This window comes from Podarcis cretensis (assembly GCF_951804945.1).
Source record: "Podarcis cretensis genome assembly, chromosome: 10".
Taxonomy (NCBI): Eukaryota; Metazoa; Chordata; class Lepidosauria; order Squamata; family Lacertidae; genus Podarcis; species Podarcis cretensis.
In genome coordinates, this window is record NC_137179.1 from 61,625,952 (window position 1) to 61,650,343 (window position 24,392).

The 24,392-nt window shown below is 41.8% G+C and overlaps 1 protein-coding gene across 2 annotated transcripts in view; it reads left to right on the forward strand.

Annotated features, from left to right (window-relative positions):
• The first annotated feature begins 682 nt into the window (after positions 1 to 682).
• TUBGCP6 (tubulin gamma complex component 6) overlaps positions 683 to 24,392 on the forward strand; it is a 32,629-nt gene continuing 8,919 nt past the window's right edge. Inside the window, exons 1-18 of one of the 2 annotated variants that reach the window (XM_079994034.1) lie at positions 683 to 930; positions 2,377 to 3,208; positions 4,198 to 4,361; positions 5,672 to 5,882; positions 6,666 to 6,839; positions 9,221 to 9,342; positions 11,523 to 11,592; positions 12,071 to 12,180; positions 13,240 to 13,331; positions 15,962 to 16,101; positions 17,548 to 17,697; positions 18,755 to 18,836; positions 18,934 to 19,022; positions 19,166 to 19,281; positions 19,741 to 19,879; positions 19,990 to 20,103; positions 21,736 to 22,975; positions 23,769 to 23,824. In XM_079994034.1, the coding sequence (XP_079850160.1) occupies positions 2,462 to 3,208; positions 4,198 to 4,361; positions 5,672 to 5,882; positions 6,666 to 6,839; positions 9,221 to 9,342; positions 11,523 to 11,592; positions 12,071 to 12,180; positions 13,240 to 13,331; positions 15,962 to 16,101; positions 17,548 to 17,697; positions 18,755 to 18,836; positions 18,934 to 19,022; positions 19,166 to 19,281; positions 19,741 to 19,879; positions 19,990 to 20,103; positions 21,736 to 22,975; positions 23,769 to 23,824 (3,816 nt within the window). In that variant the 5' untranslated portion in view covers positions 683 to 930; positions 2,377 to 2,461. The remainder of the gene's footprint in view (positions 931 to 2,376; positions 3,209 to 4,197; positions 4,362 to 5,671; positions 5,883 to 6,665; positions 6,840 to 9,220; positions 9,343 to 11,522; positions 11,593 to 12,070; positions 12,181 to 13,239; positions 13,332 to 15,961; positions 16,102 to 17,547; positions 17,698 to 18,754; positions 18,837 to 18,933; positions 19,023 to 19,165; positions 19,282 to 19,740; positions 19,880 to 19,989; positions 20,104 to 21,735; positions 22,976 to 23,768; positions 23,825 to 24,392) is intronic. The other variant, XM_079994035.1, reaches the window with a different exon arrangement.

Below are 24,392 nucleotides of genomic sequence, written 5' to 3' on the forward strand. Positions count from 1 at the left end.
TATGCACTGGTGAGAACAAAAATTTCTTCTCTCCTCCCCTCATCACTCTCCAAACATCTTTCATCTCTTTCCTTTTCATAATTTTAGCTAATCCTGGAATGTTACTACGTATTTCCTCTGGCGTAGGATTTGACTTATCCAATCGTTTATCTAATACCATATTGAAACTCACCTGATTTTCATTAGGAGCATAAATATGAATTATAGTGTATTCTTCCCCTGCCATTGTTCCCTGAATTATAATGTATCTTCCTTCCAGCTGTTTTGGGACTACAGTTCCCATCATCCCTCACTACTGGTCCTGCTAGCTAGGGATGATGGGAGTTGTAGTCCAACAACAGCTGGAGACCCAAGTTTGGGAGAGCCTGATGACACCTTTCCTGCGTGCTAGAAAAGGCTACCATAGGAAAGGCGTTTAACACAAGTCCCAGTGCTTTCCGGGCATTTGCTTAGGACGCGCGCCTCTTTTAGCTCCAGCAGCCCTGGAAGTTACTTCCCGTGGTCTGGAAGCACTAAGGGCCATGTCCCGCCCTGAGCATGCGCACTGCGTCTTCTCCACACGCCGACAACCACAACAACGCCCCCCCCCGCCGCCGCTGCGTTTCCAGGGAGGAATCCGCGCTCGGGTGCTTGCTTAGGCCCCGCCCCCTTTCCTTTCCCCTCAGGCGGCGAGTCCTCAGCGTTCTAAAAACCCCGCATTCCCGCCTTCGTCGCTTCCTTGTGATGTCACAAGGCCGCGACTCGCAGAGGAGCGCGTTTTCCCATCACGGCGGCGGCGGCGGCGGCAGCGCTGAGGGCTCCGCGGGGCGCCCGTTTTTCGCGCCGCCCTTCAGCGGGGATGGGCTGAAGAGAGGCCAATACGGACGGGCGGCGGCGGGCGGGCGGTTCGCGTCGCCGTGAAACACCCCGGAGCGACGTGGGGCCTGTTCGGTATGGGGCGTTGCCATGGAAACCGTGGGGGGGGGAGCGGGAGCGCCAGGCGTTATGGAGGGGGAAGCTCCCGAGTCTCGACCCTAGAAGTTCTTCCCGCCTTCTTCGTTCTAGGTGGTATGGGGGCCTCTCAGGGTGGTGCAGGGTTGGCACTCAGCACTGGCTGAATGGGAGCCCTGGTGTTACATCCTAGTGAGCCCTGGCTCCTTTTAAGCCCCGTTAACTGCCCCTTCTTCTTTTTTTTTAAAAAAAAGTAGGGTCTGTTTTTTGGGGGGCGCAGGGGCGCACTTTGGTAATATGAAGGATGGAGACCAAAAGGAGGCAGCTTTTTTCGGGGGGAGGACACACACACACACACACACACACACAAAAGGAGCCCCTATGTTGCTTTGACTGTATACTTTATATTTGACTTACTTACTTACTTACTTACTTACTTACTTATTTATTGTTTTAAAATAGATACACTTATGCCAGGAAAGCAAACCAACCAACAAACATACAATCAAATAAACAAACTATGAATTGCCAAACAGACAATAGCAATATATGAACAAAACACAGTTCTTATAATTAACATCATTTATACTCCCAGTGATGTGGAATGATTGTAAAACTTGTAAAACAAGAAATTAAAAATTACTTCCAATTAGTCTCGCTGTACTTTATCTGTTGATTCTCTTATACCGCACAGTTACATATTTCTTATATAGTTTCTGCTAACTTCCCTACAAGCTTATATTTATACAATGCAAGGTTCAGTCTAATTCTGCCAAGGAGTTTCCTTTTATACCGTGATTTTTAAAGTATTCTTTAAAAATTCTCCAATCCTTATAGACTGTTTGTTTTGTTTGGCCTCTTATCTTTCCTGTCCTTTGCTAGCTGCAGGTATTCTACCATTAGGATTTGCTAATCCGCCGTGTTAGGTATTGCTGTATTTTTTACTTTCTTCAATAATGTCTAATTCTTGATTGTTTTTATTGATGTTTTAAAGTGCTGTAAACCACTTTGAGGTTTTTCTTAAAAATATAAAGCAGTAGAGAAATGAAATTAATAATAATAATAATATGGTACCATGAGCGAGGAGGACAAACTTCTCCCCCACCCATTTCTTTCATGACAATTCATTTGCGTACCATTGTTTTTGAAATGGATTTTGAAATGGATTATCTCTGTAGGTGCCTGTATAAATGTAGGTATGATTATCGAGGTATAGATATAGGTATGGTTGTTGGGGGTTCGTGGCTCCATTCAAATATTAAAAATATCGTAGGGATACCAAAATTTTGAAATGTAGACGGTCCATGGCTTGGCTTTTGAAGAACAGGGGTCCCATAGTACTTAGCTTTAATACACAGTTCGTAAGGATGTTGCATTAATAAAGGAATTGAAAATCTATTTCAGTAGGGAGAAGATCATTAATTATTCTCCTTTTGCTTTTCCAAGCAGCGTAATGGATCCCCAGCAGATTCTTAGTACTGGTTATACACGATCTTGACTTCAAAAGGATATCCAGTTAACTGCTGCTGCCATGGAGAGTATTACAAAGCTGTTTGGGGATTTGTGTGAGGCCCACATAGCAGGTTTGTCAAAGAAGGTCCATTTGGGCAGGGAAAAGAACAGCAAAAAAGGATCCAGTAAAAGCCTCAAGAAAATTGCATATAATGCTTTGTTTTCTACCCTTTTCGTGGATGAGACCCAGAAGGCACAGTCAAATGTTTCTAGACTTCCAGTGAAAAACAGAATTCTAATGCTATCTTTCAACTTGAGAGTTGCTGGAATGGGGAAGGAAGCTGACCGGCTGGAGGAGCTTGTAGATGATTTGGAAAGGTCTACCTGTTTACCATTTACTGAAATTACTTCTGTTCTGGATCTTCTGGTTCAGCTTGCAGGAACTGGACCACCTCAGTGCTTACCACCCAAGAAAGACTACTTTGCAAACAACAAATATGTTGGAAGAAATGTAAAATACCAAGGTTACGATTATTATGATGTTAGTGTGTTTGAAGCCAATATGCAGGCTTTAATTGCAAATGAGGAACATCAGTTTAGTGATACAGTTCAAAAGACACTGCAGATCATGGAGGCAGCACCTGGCACAGGTCTTCCTACTGTGGAATTATTTTCACAAAGCTGCTCGGTCGGCGACAAGTTTGAGAGAGAAACCCGTGTCTCGCTCTTTGGGGCTCTTATTCACAGTCGTACATACGACATGGATATCAAGTTGGATTTTCCACCAGTGCCTGACAGTGCAGATTTGTCTGGACTTGCAATCAAGGTATGGAACATTTTGGGTGACCCTTATTTTATTTATATTTAGCATAGATATTTGTTAGAGCATGCAAGTTGTAATAAATTGTGGCATCTTCTTCATCAATGCTGCTATTCTCAGTTAGATGCTCATGAGCAAAATTCTTTGTTAATAATTTCCTTTCGTCTTCCTTCTATTGTCTACCTGGTGTTTCTCTTTCTCTCTTGCTTGTGCATCTGTGAGAGCACTTGCAGCATTCTGACCCATTCAGCTCCTTTGCAAATAGTAGTTTCCACATGTCACATTGTTTTTGAAATCCAAAGTGGTACAATCAGTAGCCACCATCTTCTGTGTCGGATTTATATGTGCAGCAGGGCTTTTGTTGTCTTTTTTGCTTGCTTTCTTCCAACACCTTGTATACAACAGTATACACCATTGTAAACAACTTTTGAAAATTAAGGAGCAGGGGGAGGGAGAAGAAAGTATTTTTGTTTTAAGGAAATGCTTCATGTATTTCTCTCCTGAATCCTACCAAATGATGTATCCTGATCTGATCACAATCTGTATATTGCAACAGCTTTGTAAGATAGCTCATTAGCGTTCTCGTTTTAAAGAGGGGGCGGGGGAACCACGTCTTACTGTATGGCTAAACAAGGATTTGAACCCACATTTATGGTCAGTATTGTTTCTCGCTATGCCCTTTAGTTCTTCTGCCTATTAAAAGAGGCAGTACAGACCATCCCAAATGTAAGAATTAATTTATCAAGTTACTCCTTGCAGTTGGGCAATACATGCTTTGCCACACTTATTTCAGAGTAAATAAAAACCTATTAATCTTGGTCCACCAGGGAGTAGATAGAATATGCAGCACTGTACTAGGAATGATTTTTAATGAGGAGATGCAACAGGAACGATCTGAGCAGCTAGGGAGGCAGGCTAAGAAGTTAACTCTTTTGGTCACAATTATGGAAAATCACTGTGCTGAAAGATAATCGACTGGGTACATGTTTTTATAGGTCCCCCAAAGTATAGATCCTTCAGAAGATGAGGGATTCCAGTCTGCATCCAATCTCACCCCTGACTCTCAGTCAGAACCCAGTGTCACACCAGATATTGATCTTTGGGAAGCAGTGCTCACCTATGGACCTAGTAAACGGAGATGTTGGGAAAGGATTGGATGGTACGTATTTGTCTTTAAGATTCAGAATGTTGAGCTGTTTTTGTTGGAAGCTGCTGTGATTAGGATCAAGTCAATATTTGTCAGTGAATTTGAAACAAGTTTCCAAAATTATTTTTAAAATAGCAAAATTCAAGGCCTAGGGTGGTATTCAACTATGTTTTTACTCAGTGTAGACCTATTAAAATGAATAGACCTAACTTGTACATTAAATTCACTGTGTCTTTTCTGATTAAAACGTAGTTGAATACCACCCCTCTAACATTCCTAATAAAACTGGGACTTGAGAATGGCAGCTGAATGGAATCTGGGATCCAAAAGGCCATACACACCCAAGCTTCTCAGGCCTTCCTATTGTATCTTCCAAAAAGTTATGGAGCCTGGCAGATGGGGAATCTCTAGAGTTGCATCCATTGTACTATTAACTGAGGGGAATCTGGCAAACCCCCGTTGTGCTCTAGGCATTCCCATGGATCTGCTTAGATCCTAACAACTGGGAGACTTTGCATGTAATTCTGAACCATGGTCTACCATTATGAAAATCGGCTGCAGTGAGCCTTTGGATCCCAGGCTTTCCTTTCCTCCTTGTGACTTCAAGGAGATCATCTTAGAACTGTAGAGTTGGAAGGGACCCTGAGGGTCATCTAGTCCAACCCCCTGCAGTGCAGGAATCACAGCTAAAGAAACCCTGAGAGATAGCTGTCCAACCTCTGCTAAAAAGCCTTTAAGGATGTAGATTCCACCACCTTTCAAGGGAGACTGTTTCACTGTCAAACAGCTCTTCCCATCAGAAAACTCTTCCTAACGATTCTCCTTTCTTGTCTTTTGAATCTATTGGTTTGGGTCTCTCCAACCTACCGAGCAGCAGAAAACAAACTTGTTCCGTCTTCCGTGTAACGGCCCTTCATATATTTGAAGATGGCTCTCATATCTCCTCTGTCTCCTGTTATCCAGGCTAAACGTATCCAACTCCCATCAACCGATCCTCTTAGGCTTAGTTTCCAGACCCTTTATCATCTTGGTCACCTTCCTCTGCACGCTGACTTGTTGATATCCTTCTTAAATTGTGCTGCACAGGACCCCAGGTGGTGTTTGGCCAAGGCAGAATAGAGTAGATCTGGACTAGACTTCCGTTGATGCAGCCTAGAATTGCATGAGCATTTTTTGCTGTAACATCTGAATTGATAGAGGCCATGAAAATCCTAGGTGGGTTGGATGAAAGCCATTCAGAATATCTCTCTTCTACAGGCCTAAGTTTTTCAGAGTGGCACTTTATACATTTGATTGTTATTTGTTTTTCCCCCCAAACACAGTCCTCCTGGGAAAAAAGAGGAGCCGTACCTTTCTGAAGCTGGCAGAGAAGCCTTTGACAAATTTTGCAGACTTCGAGAAGGGGAATTGCAGTTTTTCAGCAGTACCAAACTTCAGCTTCCACAACGTGTTTTAATAAAAGAATCAGAACTTGTTAAAGATGTTTTGAATGTCCTTATTGGGGTGGTATCTACTTCATTCTCATTTAATCAGGTATACAGAAGTATGTAAATAGCTGCTGAGGAGCTCTAACCTTTGCTTTTAAGACCCAGCATGCACACTTGTATTTTCTGTCAGCAGAAATAATATTATAGTAACATACATCATTTCACAGAGAGGATGCATGTTACTGAATTTTGCAAAGAATATGAAAACACGACTTAAGATGCTCTGCAAGTATCACTTATATACCCTTATGCTTATGAAGAGTTACTAAGTAGACATAAAAACTAATACGGGTTGTATCCATCATAAGAGTATTCATTAAAAACACACACATAGGAATCACAAACTGGTTTATAGTACAAAATATGCAGTAAAACCAATACCTATATAATAATAACAGTAAATCCAGATTAAGAAGAGACTGACATTAATTGCCAGTATGGACCCAAGCACACAATCCAGGCATGGTAGATATGGCAATAAAATGCAATTTGCATTGTGCAGAAAGGAATGTTTTGGGAACTATCCCCTAGAAAACAAGGGTTTCCATGTGAATTTTCATTTTATGGATTTAATTTTCTTTACAATTTTACCATGTGTGTATTTTTATTTTTTTACCTTATGCCATAATATTGAATTTGCTGATAAGCTATTAATAATCACTTAGTGGTTTTGCATAGTAGGCTCACCCCCCCAAAAAAGATTTTAACAAACAGTACACCTATTTAGTAGCTCTAATTTATGATGACGAGGACTTGTGTATCAATTTTGTAACTACTTTGTGTGCTGTACATTTTTATTGATGACTTCCTCTCTTTTACAACCCTGTAGGCAGCTGTGCTGTTTGTGGCCAAGCAGGGTCTACATGTATCTGGAACCTCCCCTGAAAGCATGAGCAGTCTCCTGTCAGAAGTTGCTGAATATGGAACTTATTACACACGACTGAGCCGCTTCTCTGTCCAACCAGTTTTGGACTCTTCGTACAGAAAAGGACTTGTTTTTCAGGTAGCATGCTGGCAGTTTTGCTATCGCTAATCCATCTTGATGTTCTGCTATATTTCTGTCTTTATCTGATGTCTGTTCGTTAGATCCAATTGCGCCCTCTTGTTCATGAAAGCAGCTAGGATCCTACAGCTTCACCTCCCAAGCTGTACTGTAGCGTCCCCAACACTCCTGAGCAGAATTTTGGGAGAAACAATGGGGAAAGAAGAACAGAGCACTCCTTTCAATCAGTAGAACCTGGGGATCTCTGGAGAGTACCAAAACTCTTTCAGTGGAGTCCAAACTTTTTTCAAAGAGTGCCAGATTTGATGAAGTGAAGGGCCGTGAGGGCCGACCAAAGTTGTTAACTTTTTTTTTAGGGTTGAAGTAGGGTTTTTTAAAGGATTTTACCCCAGGAAATAAACTGCCACAGGGGCTGGATGAAACCGACCTGCGGGACGGATTATGCCCCCGAAACGGACTTTGGACATGCCTGCTTTACGAGTGGAAGTGGGGAGAGGTATAGTCTCTTCTCTGAACAAAATGTGCTGTTATACAGCTGTCTAAAAGCCAGTTTGGTGCAATGGATTTGGAGTTGAAATTGGGTCCAAAAGTTGTTGAAATCCTCTTTCAACCTACTGGGAGCAGCAGTGGTTTACTACATCGAGTCTTTGTGATGGTAGAGGAGGGAAATAAATGTGGTATGCCTTGGGTCTTAGTGATTAGGTGACTGGGTTGTGGATAAGAATTACTAGTTAGATCTCCCAAAGTGGATTGCGGAAGTTTGGGATCCGGTTGTTGGGGAGGGAAGTTGATGAAAGGGGCCTACAGGAGGAGGAGGAGGAGAGGAGTACAGGAACAAGTACAGTGGTACCTCAGGTTACAGTCGCTTCAGGTTACAGACTCTTCAGGTTACAGACTCCGCTAACCCAGAAATAGTACCTCGGGTTAAGAACTTTGCTTCAGGATGAGAACAGAAATCATGTGGCGGTGGCGGCAGCAGGAGGCCCCATTAGCTAAAGTAGTACCTCAGGTTTAAGGACAGTTTCAGGTTTAGAACGGACCTCCAGAACGAATTAAGTTCTTAACCTGAGGTACCACTGTAATGAGAAATGCTGTGTTTATCCAAGCAGTTAGAGCAATCAGTCCAAGTTGCTTTGTGGACAGTTGTTGGCATCTGTCTGTCTCAAGAGACAATTCACTGCCTCCAGGGGTGAAGTCAAATTGCTGGAGAATTACAGAACCTGCTGTGGCTGCAGAAACCTCCAACAAAGATGAACAAAAGTGTCCCAGGCGATTGCTGGGGATGTGGAGAAAAACCAGATACTCTACCATAAGTGGTGGCAATGAAAGAAAATGAATGTGTTTTGGGAGGGCATCCATTTAGAATTGCAAAAAATGCTAAAAGTCTCCTTTAACAGAAAACCAGAGGCCTACCTTCTGGGGATTACAGATTTGGATATACCAAAAGAAGAAGAAAAAGAAGAAGAAGAAGAAGAAGAAGAAGAAGAAGAAGAAGAAGAAGAAGATACCTTTTTATATGCTACAGTTGCAGCAAGAGTTTTAATCGCTGCAAATTGGAAATCTGACAAACTAGGATCTGTGCAAGATTGGATCCAAAAATTGACTGAATATACAGAGTTAGATAATTTGTCCGAAAAAATAAAGAATAAACCAAAACAGGTATTTGTTTCAAAATGGGAAGTCTTTAAAATATATTTGAAAAACAATTACAGAAGTTTAAACTTTGTTGCAGCATTTGACTAATTTCAGTAGTAGTATCAAGAATGATGTGAGATAAAAAAAAAACTAAGAATCAGTTAAACCATGTAAATACAAGAACAACATATAACTACATTAACTTGTTCAGTGGTACATTCTTATTAAGTTTCATATGCAGTACACAAGCTGTACGTTTATTTGTGCATTGTCAATTCAAGTATCCTCTCTACAGAGATTCTTGTGGGTGGAATGAAAACATATTCTGTCTCATTTATAAAGGAAAAGAATGGAAGCCAAGTCTTGCCAAAAGTGTCTTATCTTGTCTTTTGCAGGCTAAACATACCCAGCTCCTTCAACCCTGTTCCTCATAAGGCTTGGTTTATTTATATAAATATTTATATAAATATTTATTTACCACAAAATCATAAAAATATCAAAGCGATTTACAGCATTAAAAAGATAAAAGCCATACAATGCAAGTGAAAAAAAACTTAGGAAAAAAAGTTAAAAACAAGCGTCTGCTCATAGGGTGTAAATTGGGCTTGCACAGATCCTAAGTATCTGAAGGAGGCTCAACAAGAATAGTACACCCAGTTGCCACTTTCCTATAAAGCATACACTGAATGTATGCCATGCACAAACAATTTTCATAGCAGATCTTCTTTTCACTTCTCTCCTGCCAGGCATTTACAAGCGGGCTGAGAAAATACCTGCAGTACTACCGAGCGTGTGTTTTGTCGACTCCTTCCACTCTGACGCTTCTAACCATCAGCTTCCTCTTCAGGAAACTAGGACGCCAGCTAAGGTAATACCACGGCATTAAAAGTTAATGGAAAGGAAGCCTTGACATCTTACATGCTTGATCCAAACCACAAAGGAATCGAGAGACCTTTGAACTGCTGATAGCATTGCTGTAGTTTAGTCCACATTGGTAAAGAAATTTCAGACTAGATTAGCTAGCATTGTTCTGCTTCTCCTGTCTTCTGTAATCTAATGATCAGTTCTCAGTCTCCTTCACTGTTATACCGTCTTCTTATGCAGCATAATCGTAGCGTAATATTTTTAGTCAGTTAATTTAGACGGTGGGTTCATAGCTGAGATATTTTAAGTAACCATAGGGGCATAGGAAACTTACTTATACCGAGTCATGCCATTGGTCGATCTCAGCTCAGTATTGTCTGCCCTGATTGGCAGTGGCTCACTAAGGTTTCAGACAGAAGATTTCCTATTTCTACCTGGAGATGATGGGAATTGAACCTATGACCTTTTGCATGCAAGGCAGATACCCATGAGCTTTATATATATTATTCCCTTCCTCAGTAACCTATATTACTTACACTAGAACCAGGGTTTCCAGCTTCAGTACAGGCAACTCTCCACTTATGTGGGGCTTTTGTTCCTGGATATCCCTTGTATACGGGAAATTGTGTATAGTGGGGGGGAAACCTGTACCCTCTAAACCCCTGATAACCAGTAGCACATACCAGATTGGTATGAATGGCAGCACTGGTGGTTCTCAGTCTTCTTCATTGCCTCCTTTCCCAAATATCAGCTCTCCAAAGGCCTCAATGGTCGGTGCTCATGGAATTGCTGGCTGATTTCCCTGCTCTTTTCATGCCATCTCCCTCCCCATCCCCCAAGTTTTCACACTTTTGGGGTCTGTTTTTGTAGTTTAATTTGGATTATTTTTTTATTTCCTGGTGCTGCATATATATGTGGGGAGTTGCCTGTATTCTGAGGGATACTGTTCCAGAAGTGTATTCTATTAGGCAAACTGACACATGTTATAAAGCAGAGATATTCATAGAAAATGAATTGCATTGTAACTATATTGTAACTTTTGAATAAAAACAACTATCAAGTTGCTGTAGTGTAGCCATAACAGCTTCCCAAGTTTGGAGCATATATACACAGTCGTACTTCTGAAGTCAAACAGAATCCATTCTGAAAGTCTGTTCAACTTCCAAAATGTTTGGGAACCAAGGCGCAGCTACCGATTGGCTGCAGGATGCTTCTGCAGCCAATCGGAAGCCGTGGCAGACGTTCAGGTTCCAAAGAACATTTGCAAACCGGAAGTCAGTTGATGGAGTTGAAAATAAGGCCATTAATTAGACAGTGAGGCTGAAATTGAAGACAGTTTTTAAGAACAGTTTGGATGGTGTGGTAAGAGTTAGTGTTAGTCTTAGAGTAAGAGTTAGTGTTGATATGGTGTTGCCTACTTGCTTATGTGGCTTTAAAAAAAAAGGATTAGGCAAAAGTATGTAGGCTTGATAGCTAAATGGAACCTTCACTAACAGACTGATGTGGGTGGCGCTGTGGTCTAAACCACTGAGCCTCTTGGGCTTGCCGATCAGAAGGTCGCGGTTTGAATCCCTGCGATGGAGTGAGCTCCTGTTGCTCTGTCCCAGCTCCTGCCAGCCTAGCAGTTCAAAAGCATGCCATTGCAAGTAGATAAATAGGTACCGCTTGGGCAGGAAGGTAAACACAGTTTCTGTGTGCTCTAGTTTCTTTCACGGTGTTCTGTTGTGCCAGAAGTGGTTTAGTCATGCTGGCCACATGACCCAGAAAGCTGTCTGTGGACAAACGCCGGCCACCTTGGCCTGAAAGCAAGATGAGCGCCACAACCCCATAGTCGCCTGTGACTGGACTTAACCATCTAGGGGTCCTTTATATTTTTACCTTGCTGTACATCTCAGCACCAGCTGCAGGGGCCAAATACTGAAAAACAAAACGCAGAAGCATTTAGTTATCCACTGGGGAAGACAGAATTCTAGCCTGGAAGGTCCAGTAAACCGGTTCTTAGGCTCTTAAACAGGAAGCTGTGGCTCTCTGGGTCTTGGATTCCACCTTCTATCAGCTCCAGCCAGCATGGCCAATAACCAGGAGTGATGGAAATTGTAATTTGGGGCCCACAGATCTTCCTCCCACCCCATGCTCTTAAAGGTACTACGCAAGTGTAATTTGCTGCTGTTGTGTTTTATAAAGGTATATAGCTGAACTCTGCGGGATAGGAGTGACTGCGCAGGGAACTGCTGCTGCTGCTTCATTTCCAACAGTGAGTATGATTGTGCTTCTCTTTGTAGTTGCAGCCAACCGAGTGGTGTGCATTTTTAAACATGAAACGACTAGGTGTGATTCAAACATAAGCAAGCAATCTCAGAGCGCTTTGGGTGCTGTTTCCATCCTGTATGCTTCCATTTCTAGGAAAAGTGATTTCCACCGATGGATCAGCTTGTAATGTGTCTGCTCATCGGTATTTAAAAAAACCCATGTCAGATTGTATAGATGTGCCGGAATGTATTGGTTTTAAAAGAAATATAGTTAGGAGGAGCACACTTCTGCTTTCATTCAGCATTAATAAAAAGGTATCTCCAAGTCAACAAAAGGCTTTCAGGATTTTTCCAGCCAAACCAGCACTTCCAGCTGAGTCCTGCCAGTGCAATAAAACTATCCAATGAAGCTGAGCCTCATCAGAAGTACCTATATGTGTTTATGGTTTTCCTTTCAAAGAGTGGCTTATGCATTTATTTCAGGGTGTGAAACTACTTTCCTATCTATACCAAGAAGCTCTTAATAACTGCAGCAATGAACATTACCCAGTTCTTCTCTCCCTACTAAAAACAAGCTGTGAGCCATATACACGGTAAGTATTTCAGTTTAAAATTGTGCATTGTGGACGTGCTGTTACAAAGATGATCTAATGCATTTCCTATAGATGGCGTTCCTGTGAGTTCTTAAAAGGAGCTGGAATTTCTGAATGGCGACAGTCTTATTTTAGTGTGCTGAAATAAAGCTAGCAATTCATTCCTGTTTGCATATTCTCAGGTCCTATTGATTTCAGTTGAGCTTACTCCTTGGTCAGTGGGTATAGGATTGTAGCAAAAATCTTAAAATGGTCTATGCTTACTGAAATATGTTCTGGGACTTTTTAAGGTTTTTTCTTTTTGCACATTAAAATAATTCTCTGTGTATTTCAGAGTGGCATATTATTATTATTTAAATGCTTATATGGCGATCAAGACACTGAGAGGCCCTTCTGGAAACTCAAGTATCAAAGCAGAAATCCCAATTAATATGAGACTCTTCTTGACATGATAGTTAATCTATCTCTTTCAGTACCAGGGTAAAACTGAGCTGTTATAGCATTCAGGTATCTTCTTTGGGGACAGTTTTGAACCTGAGCCATAGATCTTTACAGTTGCTATCTAACCCGAATAGTTATTTTAGTGGTAGTATTTTTATCAGATCTATTTTCTGTTTGGACAGCATACCCATATTTAAGAGGGTGTTTATAAAATACAGAGACACGGGTGGTGCTGTGGTCTAAATCACTGAGCCTTGGGCTTGCCGATCGGAAGGTCGGCGGTTCGAATCCCCACGATGAGGTGAGCTCCCGTTGCTCAGTCCCAGCTTCTGCCCACCTAGCAGTTTGAAAGCACTTCTAAGTGCAAGTAGATAAATAGGTACTGCTCTGGCGGAAAGGTAAACGGCGTTAACGTGCGCTGCTCTGGTTTCACCAGAAGCGGCTTAGTCATGCTAGCCACATGACTGGAAAAACTGTCTGCGGACAAATGGGCTTCCTCGGCCAGTAAAGCGAGATGAGCACCGCAACCCCAGAGTCATTCGCGACTGGACTTAACTGTCAGGGGTCTTTTACCTTTTTATAAAATACCTTTTTCAACATTCAACCTTTTGCCTTTAGGTTTATACACGATTGGGTTTATAGCGGTGTATTCAGAGACGTGTACGGCGAATTCATGATTCAGGTGAATGAGGATTATCTTGGCTTTAGAGGTATGTTAGAAATTAATTGTTTTCTTTTCAAATTTCCCTTTGGCTAGCAGGGAATGGTATGCTGGGTTACGGCTCCACCATGTGACGAAAGGCAGGAACGAAAGCTTTGGAAGCTGGCATCTCCTGTGATGCTCTTGTAGCCTTATTGGAGTTCACCGATTGGGTCTGCATTGCTCCCGGACAGGAGGAAGGAAGTCAAATGACACCGAGGGTTGGTTCAGAGAAAGAGTTCTTTATTTCTGCTCTCTGGAACAGGAGAAAGGCACCTGTGTGGTGTGTCCACAGCAAGTCCAAAGAAATGAGAAATTTCATGCAGTATATATATCCTCCAGGCACCCTCTCCCCCTTCCCCAGGAATCCAGCCACGTCAGCTTGTACACACAGGTTGACATCACAGATGTTCCTGCTCCGGCACTCTTAACCATAAAAGGGTATTCCTTCCTATACTTCTGACCCTAAAAGGATATTTCTTCCTGTACTTCTGACCATAAAAGGATCTTCCTGTTCCTACTCTTATCTTGGAGCAAGAGGTCACCATCTCCAAGAACACCCTCTGGCGCTGTTCCCAGACTAGGTCTGTGCGCCTTTGTGGTCAGGATATAAGATAAGTCACAGACGTGTCTTCCCTGTTCTACTGGTACAGTCAAGGTCATCCTTGCCGTCACAAACTGATAAAGGAGAGGGCTCTGAGCACTTGTTTATACAGCTGGGTTTTTGGCTCAAGAGCTCAAGTTAAAGCATTTTAGCTAAGGAAAAATAGGGATTTTGGTGCAGTTTCAAACTGCCTGCACAGTCAGTTTTGGGTTTGGGAAACAAATTCCTTCACTCTGACTCGCTTCCTGCCTTCCTTGAATCTAGGCACGATCACTGTGGCTCCCTTGCTTTCTCCTCTGGCTAGTGACTTAAGGACCTTTGCCAGACAACTGGAAAAGTTATGGTTCAAATCCACATTACTTTTAGCACGTTGCTCTCTTTCAAATTTTGATGAAGTGCTAGCAGCATTACTTCCTGCCCTCCCATAATGGGAGATGATACAGTGTTAACTGTTTCCCCAAAATTTTGGTTCATGGGGTGCAGAAGAGGAGCCCTGCTGGAATCGAGTGAAGGGCCCATCTAGTTCAGCACTCTGTTCCTGCAGTGGCCAACCAGATGCCCATGGGAAGCCCGCAAGCAGGAACTGAGTTCAACAATATTGCCCCTCTAGGATTCCCATCAACTGGTATTCAGAGTCATGCTGCTTCCAACAGTGGAGGTAGAACATTGCCATTGTGGCTGGTATCCCTTAATGGACAAATTCATGGAGTGTAAGGCTAAATCCTCTTCTAAAGCCATCCAAATTGGTGGCCTTCACTACCTCTTGCGGGAGGGAATATTAGCAATCACACCTCAGGCTTTGTATCTCTAGGAAATAAGCCAGTAGGGAAATAAATAGCCAAAAGAGAACATTTCTTATGTGCAGAATGACATCTGGCAGAGGTGTTCCTGTTGTTTGTCCGTTTTCATCTTTGCTTTTATACCAGGGGTCAGCAAACTTCTTCAGCAGGGGGCCGGTCCACCTTGTGGGGGGGGGCGGCGGAAAGTATTTTGGGGAGAAAAATGAACAAATTTCTGTGCCCCACAAATAACCCAGAGATGCATTTTAAATAAAGGGGCACATTCTACTCATGTAAAAACACGCTGATTCCCGGACCGTCCACGGGCCAGATTGAGAAGGCAATTGTGCCGGATCCGGCCCCTGGGCCTTAGTTTGCCTACCCATGTTTTATACTGACCCGATCTCAATGCCAGTCACATCTGTTTGCCACTTTGATTTATTCCATTACCGTTTCCCTGAGAGATGGCATTAACTTTCGTTGTTCATAAACTAAGCTGTTCTTAAACCAAGCTACCATGGTATTCCCGTGCAGAGGTTATACAGCTAACAGTATCACAAGACACTAGCCAGTAGACATCAATGACACTAGCGTTACCATATTCCTGATGCCAGTCCCAAGGTCCATCATCTGGATGAAGTGTATTTTGCTTGAAATGAAATAGAGTGATTGCAAAGTAAATCATTGGGTTCTGTTCAACAAATAGATAATAGTTGCACTTTTATTGCATTAAAAGCTTAATACACCAAAGTACTCTTTATACCGTTTCCCTGAAAATAAGACAGTGTCTTATATTAATTTTTGCTCCCAAAGATGCGCTAGGTCTTATTTTTCCATGAAGAAGAATACGGTACACATTTATTGTCTAATTGTGAGTCAGCCAGACTCCGTCAGGGCAGAGCGAGCAGCAGGCAGCAGCTTGTCCTGGCAGCGCCCCGGGCTCTCTGATTTAAAGAGACCTTGCACTGCCTGAACAGCTCCGGCTGCGCCGCGGCCAATCAGTGAGCTGCGCAGCAGTGCCCGCCGCTATGGTCCAGAGGAGTCAGACACCTTACAGTAGCTTCGGGGGCCTTATATTCCGGGGAAGCCTTTTGTTCGGGGAAGGCCTTATTATCAGGGAGGTCTTATTTGGGGGGGATGCCTTATATTACAGCGAGAGGCAAAACTGGAAGTAGGTTTATTTTCGGGGGATGTCTTACTTTCGGGGAAACAGGGTATGCCTCACTTTCTGACCTCTCTGTCCTTTTGGATCTCTAGACAAACACTACTGGACCCATGGGTACGTTTTAATTTCCAAGGAAGTAGAAGACTGCGTGCCTGTGTTTTTGAAACATATTGCTAATGATGTCTACATTTGTGGGAAAACCATAAACTTGCTAAAGTTGTGTTGTCCCAGGGTAAGTACTCGTTGCTTTTAAAATCACGGAGTAAGCATTGTTTTCAAGTACATTTGAAGTCGTATACCCTTGGAAAGTCAGTTTTAGCTGCAGAGACTATGACTCCCCTTGCAGTCTCTCGGATTGGCTGAGAACACCTTCCCTAACAATGACATTCATGCACCATGTCCATATTTTGGGTTAATTTCTTACATAGACATTCCTTGCTCCTGGACTGTAAGCCACTGCCCCACCCAAATGTATTATAGGACCTTTCTACCGAGATTATTCTGTTATTGGCCAAGATCAAGCTATTATATTTATTTATTTATTTATTTATTTATTTATTTATTTATTTAATTTATATACCGCCCTATACCAGGAGGTCTCAGGGCGGTCCACAGAAAAGATCAACATAAAAATCTCAATATATATAATCAAAAAAAACAACAACAACCCAATTACACCCCCCTCCCCCAATTTACTGGAATCTTTTAGTTTAGAATGTTTCTTAAATTGAAGACTAAATGACAGCTAATTTAAATAAAAAGCTGAAGTCGTTGCTTCCCCCTCGTTTTTCATGCAAAGATAGACTTCCAAGTAAAGCATCTCTTCATAGGCTTAATTATGATTTGATTTTTTTTTTATCACAAATAAGAGTGATAAGAGTGCTTGCACTCTGTCATATCATGAATATATTGCTTGTCTTCCCTATCACGTTATCATGGAACGTAAGTTTAAAATTCTCACTTCATAATTGGCTGCCTTATGTTTGATCTAAACTAACCGTACGAACCTTTCACAATGAAACAATTTGAAAGAAATGACAAAGCATATCCCATGGAGGTGTTCACGACAAAACTTTCCACAAAGAAAAAAACAGAAACAGTCACTGTAGTCACACCGCCGAGCATTTAATGGAATAATATAATAAATACTGTCACAAGAGCGGATAACTCTTTTAACAATCCCTTCCAGGGAACCCATGCCAGTGGCACATGGAACAAGAGATGTTACTCTTATATTTGACGAGGGCCAGCCGCACATGCATTTCTACACATACAGTACATCTCTATGGTCAGGCAGCAGAACTAGAGGAGAGATTGTAGCCTAGACAGGGAGGGGTGTGGCCTGGGGAGATCCCTGAGGGCCATTTAGGGAGGCCCGGGGGCCACATTTGTTCCAGGCCCAGGTCATGAGGATTCCCACCCCCAGTCCACAACAGACTTAAGACTGAACGAGACCCTACCAATAGGTTTCCAGTTCTAAAGTGCATGAAAGCTTGGATTGCATTCTTCAGATGTTTACTGCTGCTCAATAATAATAATAATAATAATAAAATTTATTTATACCCCGCCCTACCCAGCCAAGACTGGGCTCAGGGCGGCTAACAGCCAATATAAAAACAAATTGATTGAAATACAACTTAAAAACAAGATTAAAACACAACATTAAAACATTTTGCAGCACTACATCTGCTGGTCCGACATCCCCGTTCCTCGGATTTCTGTCATCTTCTCCCTCGACGAATTGAGAGAGATTGAGAGAGATTGTGCAGTGTACGTGGGCCGAATGGAAAGAATTGCACGCTATAGTACCATCAGCAAGGAGGAAAAGGTAAACTGACTCAACCAAATAAATCCTTTTTTTTTTTTGTATCAGGAAAGTACCAATGCCCAGAACATGGACTCTGCCTTTGTATGGTGCATCAAAAACAACAGTGTGGTCCTTGCGCATTTGTGTTCGAAAATAAGTCATTAATTTCACTGGGACAAGTGAGAAAGCATGCTGCCTTGGCATAGACATTAGGGTGCTACTGGTGCAGCAGATCTTAGGCCCAGGCAAATGAAAAGCCAAGCTTTATTTTACCCATCAAATTACAATACTGTAATTGTTTCAGTTAAGACCCCCCCATTTATAGGTAAGATAGTTTCTTTAAGTTGTTTGCCTGATAACTTGTTCTTCCTTCATGAAATTGCACACCTGAATACATGCTTTGGGTTTTTGTTTTGTCCCCAAATACAGGAAAGCCTTTATATTCATTCACTTCAATGTTCTCCCGTCAGCTGTTTTTGGAAGGAAGACTTAATGGCACTCCATATGCAAATCTTGTATGTCTCTGTGTGTCAGTAAAGAGTTGTGTATTTTTTAATAGAGGTGACAGAACCAGACTTGTTTCTTCTTTGATCACACCCTTCTCAGAGTGGCGTACAGCCTTTTTACACCAGTAGTCTTCAATCTTTTATGACCTAGAACCTTCAATTAACAAAACATGCATTTGAGAACCTGCTTCTCAATTTTTAATCATATGTTTGTATAGCAGAAATGATACTTTTGCATTCCACTATTGATTGGGTTGTGAGCCTTTAGTGATGGTCCTGAACCATCAGATAAATGAATTGGTTGTAATTCATGTTCTAGCTATAAAGGTTTCTAAGCAATTTTGACATAATGGATGCTAGGGTTGTTTTTTTAATCTTGTGCTGGTGTGTGTGTGTGTGTGTGTGTGTGTCTGTGTGTATAGTACTGAAAATTGACCTTTCCGTATTTTTGTGTTTATTTCCCCCCACTGTATGAAATCCAAATGTTTGAGGGTTAGTGGATTATTAATAAAGTTGAACTGACCCGAGTTATGCTTGAAAACCACATTAAATCCTGTGAAATTGCTTCCTAGGACTTGCGCATGGAAATTGAAAAACAGGAGCTAATTTTCCACGCTCGAGAAACAGCTACCAAAGCTCTAAAAGCCTTTACTGGTAAGTTACAGGGGTCTTTGCAGTCCAGTTGGTTTTTCACAGCAACTGTTTTCTTTATTTCTTTTTAACATTGCTGCATCTTAAATTTTTGTTTCAGATCAACAAATATCAGAGAAAATGGTGCTGGATGCAAAGAAGCGTGAGCAGTTTCAGAAATTGAAAGAACAATTTGAAAAAGATAAAGAGGTATTTGCAACGTGTGTTTTCTGCTAGCAACGTTAAGAGACAGAGAATCTATATACTGTAGAACTTGCTTGGATAAAAATATGCAGAGCACAATGTGTGCTTTTGGAATGTGGTTTCTAAAGCTTTCTTAAATGTTTATGTAGCGCCGACGTGCTCTGAAACAGGAGGAGACTGATGATGATTTCAGTTATGCTCGGGAACTGAGAGAGAGGGAAAGAAGACTGAAGGCTTTGGAAGAGGAATTGGAGGAAAGGGCAAGGTAAAAGTGTGGAAGGAAGGAAGGCTGTTAAAATTGCAAGTACCTATTTATCTACTTGCACTTTGACGTGCTTTTGAAATGCTAGGTTGGCAGGAGCAGGGACCAAGCAATGGGAGCACACCCTGTCATGGGGATTCGAACCGCCGACCTTCTGATCGGCAAGTCCTAGGCTCTGTGGTTTAACCTGCGGCGCCACCTGCGTCCCCAAAATTTATAATTAGGTTTAGAATTATTTATTTTTCAGTGAGCATTGGTTGCTTAGGAACTTCAACATGTTATATGATGCATTGATAAATTATCCTACTTGCTAGCTCACTAAATTTTGAGCTTGTGAGCTACATTTTTACTCTGGATGGTAGCCTAAGTAATCTAAATGCCTTCCTGTTGTACTCTGCTCTATCATGGTATATATCCTGTAAAACTACATGGTGAAGTTATTCTACCTTTCTTTTCACTTAGGCAAGAGTTGATTGACCACTACAGCAAACTCTCGGAAGAGGCAGCCCGTAGAGAGAGAAGAGCCCTATGGAAAATTCAGAGGCACAAACTGGAAACGGCCCGTCTCAAATTTTTGATGGAAGATCAAAAGCGTACCGAGGTAGCTTAAATGCTGCTGCTGTTGCTTTTTTCTGGAAAGCACATTGACAGTGGTTATTTATGTATGCATTGGTATGTATAAATCTTTTATCTTTTTCATTTGATACCTAGGACATGCTTGAGAAACTTACAGGTGGAAAGTATAGGAGGAAAGCAGACATTGGGGAAGGGTGGTGTCAACAGACTTCTGCCGCAGTTGTGCCAGTCAGAGATTCCAGCATTCAGGTTGGTGTTCCTTTAAGAAAACTCCTGTTCCATAAACACCATCATCTTCTTGATTCACCTGTGGCAAGGACTACTTTCCCAATCTTCCATTCATTCATAAGTATCCCATTTTTTCAGGTTTTATGATTTAAGTAAGGTAATATATTATGTAATAAATTCTTCAGCTATCTTCTCTGTATTTGTTACCATTAGATTTTTGTTTATTTATTTTTTAAAAGTGTCACCTTTTAATTGTTTTCTTTTTTAATGTTTCTTTTCTAACTCCTCTATTTCTTTCATATATGCTTTTCCTAATTCTTTCTTTGTTCAGACAGGCTGATATAAATTGCTCTCATGAAATGGTTTTACTTGTATTCCATTATTAACATTTTTGAGACATCTGCGGTATTATTTATCTCAAAAACAGTTTTTTAAGTCTAACTTTTTTTGCATTATTTCTGGGTCTTTCAGTAAAGAGTTATTTTATCTCTGTACTCTTTGAGGTTTATTCCTCAAGCTTTAATCCTATTTCCCTCCAACTCCAGCTATATGGGAGTTGGATATCCATCGTCTATTTTCCGCTTTTCTTCATGGCTCTTAATATTTCCAGGGATACCAAAAGTAGATCCACTCAATGGTACAAATCTTTTGGGTTAGAGTAAAAGGTAGAGATTTGGCTGAGTAAAACATTGTATTTTATAGTAAAAGCGGCTATCGTGACCCTCCAGATGTTGTTGGACTCCAGTTCTCATAAGCAACGTCCTGCATAGCCAGTGTTGAGGGATGATGGGAGTTGTAGTCCAGCAACACCTCAAACTACTGGTTCACCACCCCCTGTTCTTCTGGCATTTTGTACTATATGTGTCAGATTTATTGATGTTTAGATCACCGTTTAGTCATTTCTGGGCACTCCTAGAACTTCCCTTTCTTTTTGCTTTCCTCCTTTTTTGTGATCTGTGCTTTGTAAGATTGCATGTCACAGTGTGCACAGTAAGACCCACATTTTAGAATAGGCACCCCAAGACTCGGCCCTCCAGATGTTTTGGGACTACAACTCCCATCATCCCTAGCTAACAGGACCAGTGGTAAGGGATGATGGGAATTGTAGTCCCAAAACATCTGGAGGGCTGAGTTTGGGGGTGCCTGTTTTAGAGCCCAGTAGAACTGCCGTCATACCTGTAAGGAGGCGAGTTTATAAAGTGGCCTGTTTTCTGGTTTTAAATTGGGAGCTTTTGGGGCCATATTGCATGTTAGTGTGAATAGTAGGTAGAATAGCCTGCCATTTGTTCTCTATGCATATCTTCTTTTTCTTGAGCAAGTGTTACACTGTTGGGTTATGGATTGTGAAGTTAAAAAAAATGTAGAAACCAGTGCTTCAAACAGAGGTCTTTGTTTTCACCCGATATCCGAACAATGCAGCTGGTTATGCAAGCAAATGTCAACTGTTTCCATAGTGACTGAAGGAGCTATTGGAGCATTTGAAAAGCTCGGTGAAGATGATAATAATCCTAAACTGCTTAAAAAATAAACAGTGATATAAAACTATAAATACTTTCAGAAACTATGGATGAAACAATTAAGGTGAAGATATCCCAGCTGTATAAGTGAGTTGCATATCTGTTCTAGTAATTAATTTTCTTTTTTCCATTTCAGTTAACTTCTGCAGAGCCTGAGTGTCCTGATGGTGTGGACATCGGCAGAGACCCAGAATCTCAACTGGTGATATCCCCAGGCTTACTGCAAGCAACAAATACACAGTCTAATGACTATTCAGAGTCCGAAGAAACAGAAACTGCATCTCAGGTACTCCATACGGAGCCAGCAGCTACTCTGCCAAAGAGCGTATCTGAACTTGGTCTGGAGTTTGAAGATTTTTTACCAAAGCCTCAGAAAGAAACATTTGTTGTCCCCAGTGCCCAAGAGACCAACTTGTTGGATGAAGCCCTGCAGAATATCAGTTCAGATCTTTCCTTGCACGGTCAGACAGATGAAAGCAGTTCTGCACCGAAAGGTGCGGCAGAAGGGGAAACCAGTACCCAAGTCTCTGAATATGACGGGTATGACTTTAATACTGTTCTCAGGCCTTCAGTCTCGCACAGCCATGTTGCAGCTGGAGAAAACGTCTTTGATGTTGAGGACAGGGTACCTCGCTGGAACATTCACGGCCATGCGTCTGATGCAAATATTAAAATTGGGGAATACGTACCTGACGCTGCACTCACCCATCCGCATTCAAACCCTCATGGCCACTCCTCGGATGCACACATCAAAATTGGACAGTATGCTTCCGAAGTCGAACCTAGCCGCCCACGCTGGAATGTCCACGGGCATGTCTCTGCCGCTCATATTCAGGTTGGAGAATATGCCTCGGAGCTTGAGCCATCAAGGCCAAGGTGGAATATCCACGGCCATGCTTCGGATGCCAATATTAAGATTGGAGAGTATGTGTCAAATATAGAGCCGGCTAGACCTCGCTGGAACATCCATGGCCACTCGTCGGATGCTAATATCAAAGTTGGGGAAAATACGTCTGATGTTGTGTCCTCGCGACCTCGCTGGAATATTCACGGGCATGCCTCTCAGTCGCACATTAAAATTGGAGACATGGTTTCTGATTCGGAGGTTTCCGTGCCCCGATGGAGCATCTTTGGCCATGCCTCGCAGTCGAGTATTCAAATAGGAGAGTGGACTCCTTCAACTTTCAGCGATCCGATACCTCATCTTAAAGCCATCTCTGGCCCCGCATCTGACTCTACAGTTCAGACATTCCTGTATAATGGAGAATTCCCTACAATCAAAGAGCATGATGCAGGACAAGAATCGATGCCTTCTGGTTGTGTGTTGAGCGATAACCTGGATGAAAAGCCACAAAGAAGCCTAGAAGAACAGGGGGGTGAGTGGCAATCAGTGAACAAATTACTTTGTAGACTTCCTCCCTCCCCTCCATTATTAAGAGCCCTAAAATAGAAGTCTATTCAGGCCGAGATGAACCAGTTAGGATCCTTTGTCTTCAGTGGAAGTCAGTGGGCTTACATCTGGGCAGGTGCCTTAGTGGGTTTGTGGTCAGGTTATACAGTCGTACCTTGGTTTTCAAACGGAATCCGTTCCTGAAGTTTGTTTGATATCCGAAACTGTTTGAAAACCAAGGCGCAGCTTCCAATTGGCTGCAGGAGCTTCCTGTATTTGATCAGAAGCCGTGTCAGACGTTTGGGTTCCAAAGAATGTTTGCAAACCAGAACACTCACTTCCGGGAGTATGGCATTTGGGCGCCAAAATGTTTGAGTTGCAAGGCGTTCGACAACCAAGGTACAACTGTACTGAATAAAAACTTTATTTTAACTATATTTTAATGGGCACTTAAAACAGAAATGAATTAACTGTGCATGTTTCCTAAATACTGCTTTCTCTACAAAGGAAACCTAGATCCACATAAATGCAAGAGACCATCGCCATAAACGGACAAAATTCTATTATGAAACAGAAGAAAAGCCTGATAGTTTTTTATTATTACTATATTGGTCCTGGGTAACATGAGTGGGAGACTAAATCATGTATTTGAAATGCTTGTGTTTCTTGTGAGGCTCTGTACATTTCACACTGCTTTTATATTCCTTAAGGCTAGACAATATTTGTCATGTTTCTCAGTTCCCTCCAGTAACAAGTCCCCTCTTTTTTGGTTAATATAGCAATCATAATGGATGATGCCAAAGATCTCTCCACAGCGCCTTCTCAGGATGTACAGGTGAGGAAACAGCAACTTCAGTTTCAAATTACTAGCCCCCTAATCTTAAGTAGATGAATCTCATTGTGATACTCAAGTAAAATTACTGAAATAATGGGTACTATGTTCCTTTGAATTATTTTAATTCTCCCCAATGTTATTCCCTATCTTCACTCATTTAAATCTTAAACAGAAAATATTACCAGCAAGTATTACTGTCTTTACTTGATGATTAGCTAAGTGCCCTCTGAATTCCTTATCTGAACCCTGTTTTATTCTCCCAGGGCCCTCTGACTTTAGGAATTTGCAAAAATTCTGATACCGACTTGACAGATCGCTTAGCTAAAATCAAAGTGAAAAGGGCAGAGAGAAAAAATTAAGCTTAAGATGAGGATAACTCTAGCCCATTTTCACATATATATCCTTTAACATACATGATTACAAGCAACACTATTACTAGCGACAATGCTAAGGAGGGCTGCTTAAATGACAAGAATCTTAAAGGTTCAGTAAAACCCAGGATGTAATGATAAGTGAGCTTAAGCAAGAGTGCAAAGCCTTCTGGATCAAAAATGAGCCTCCTTTTCTC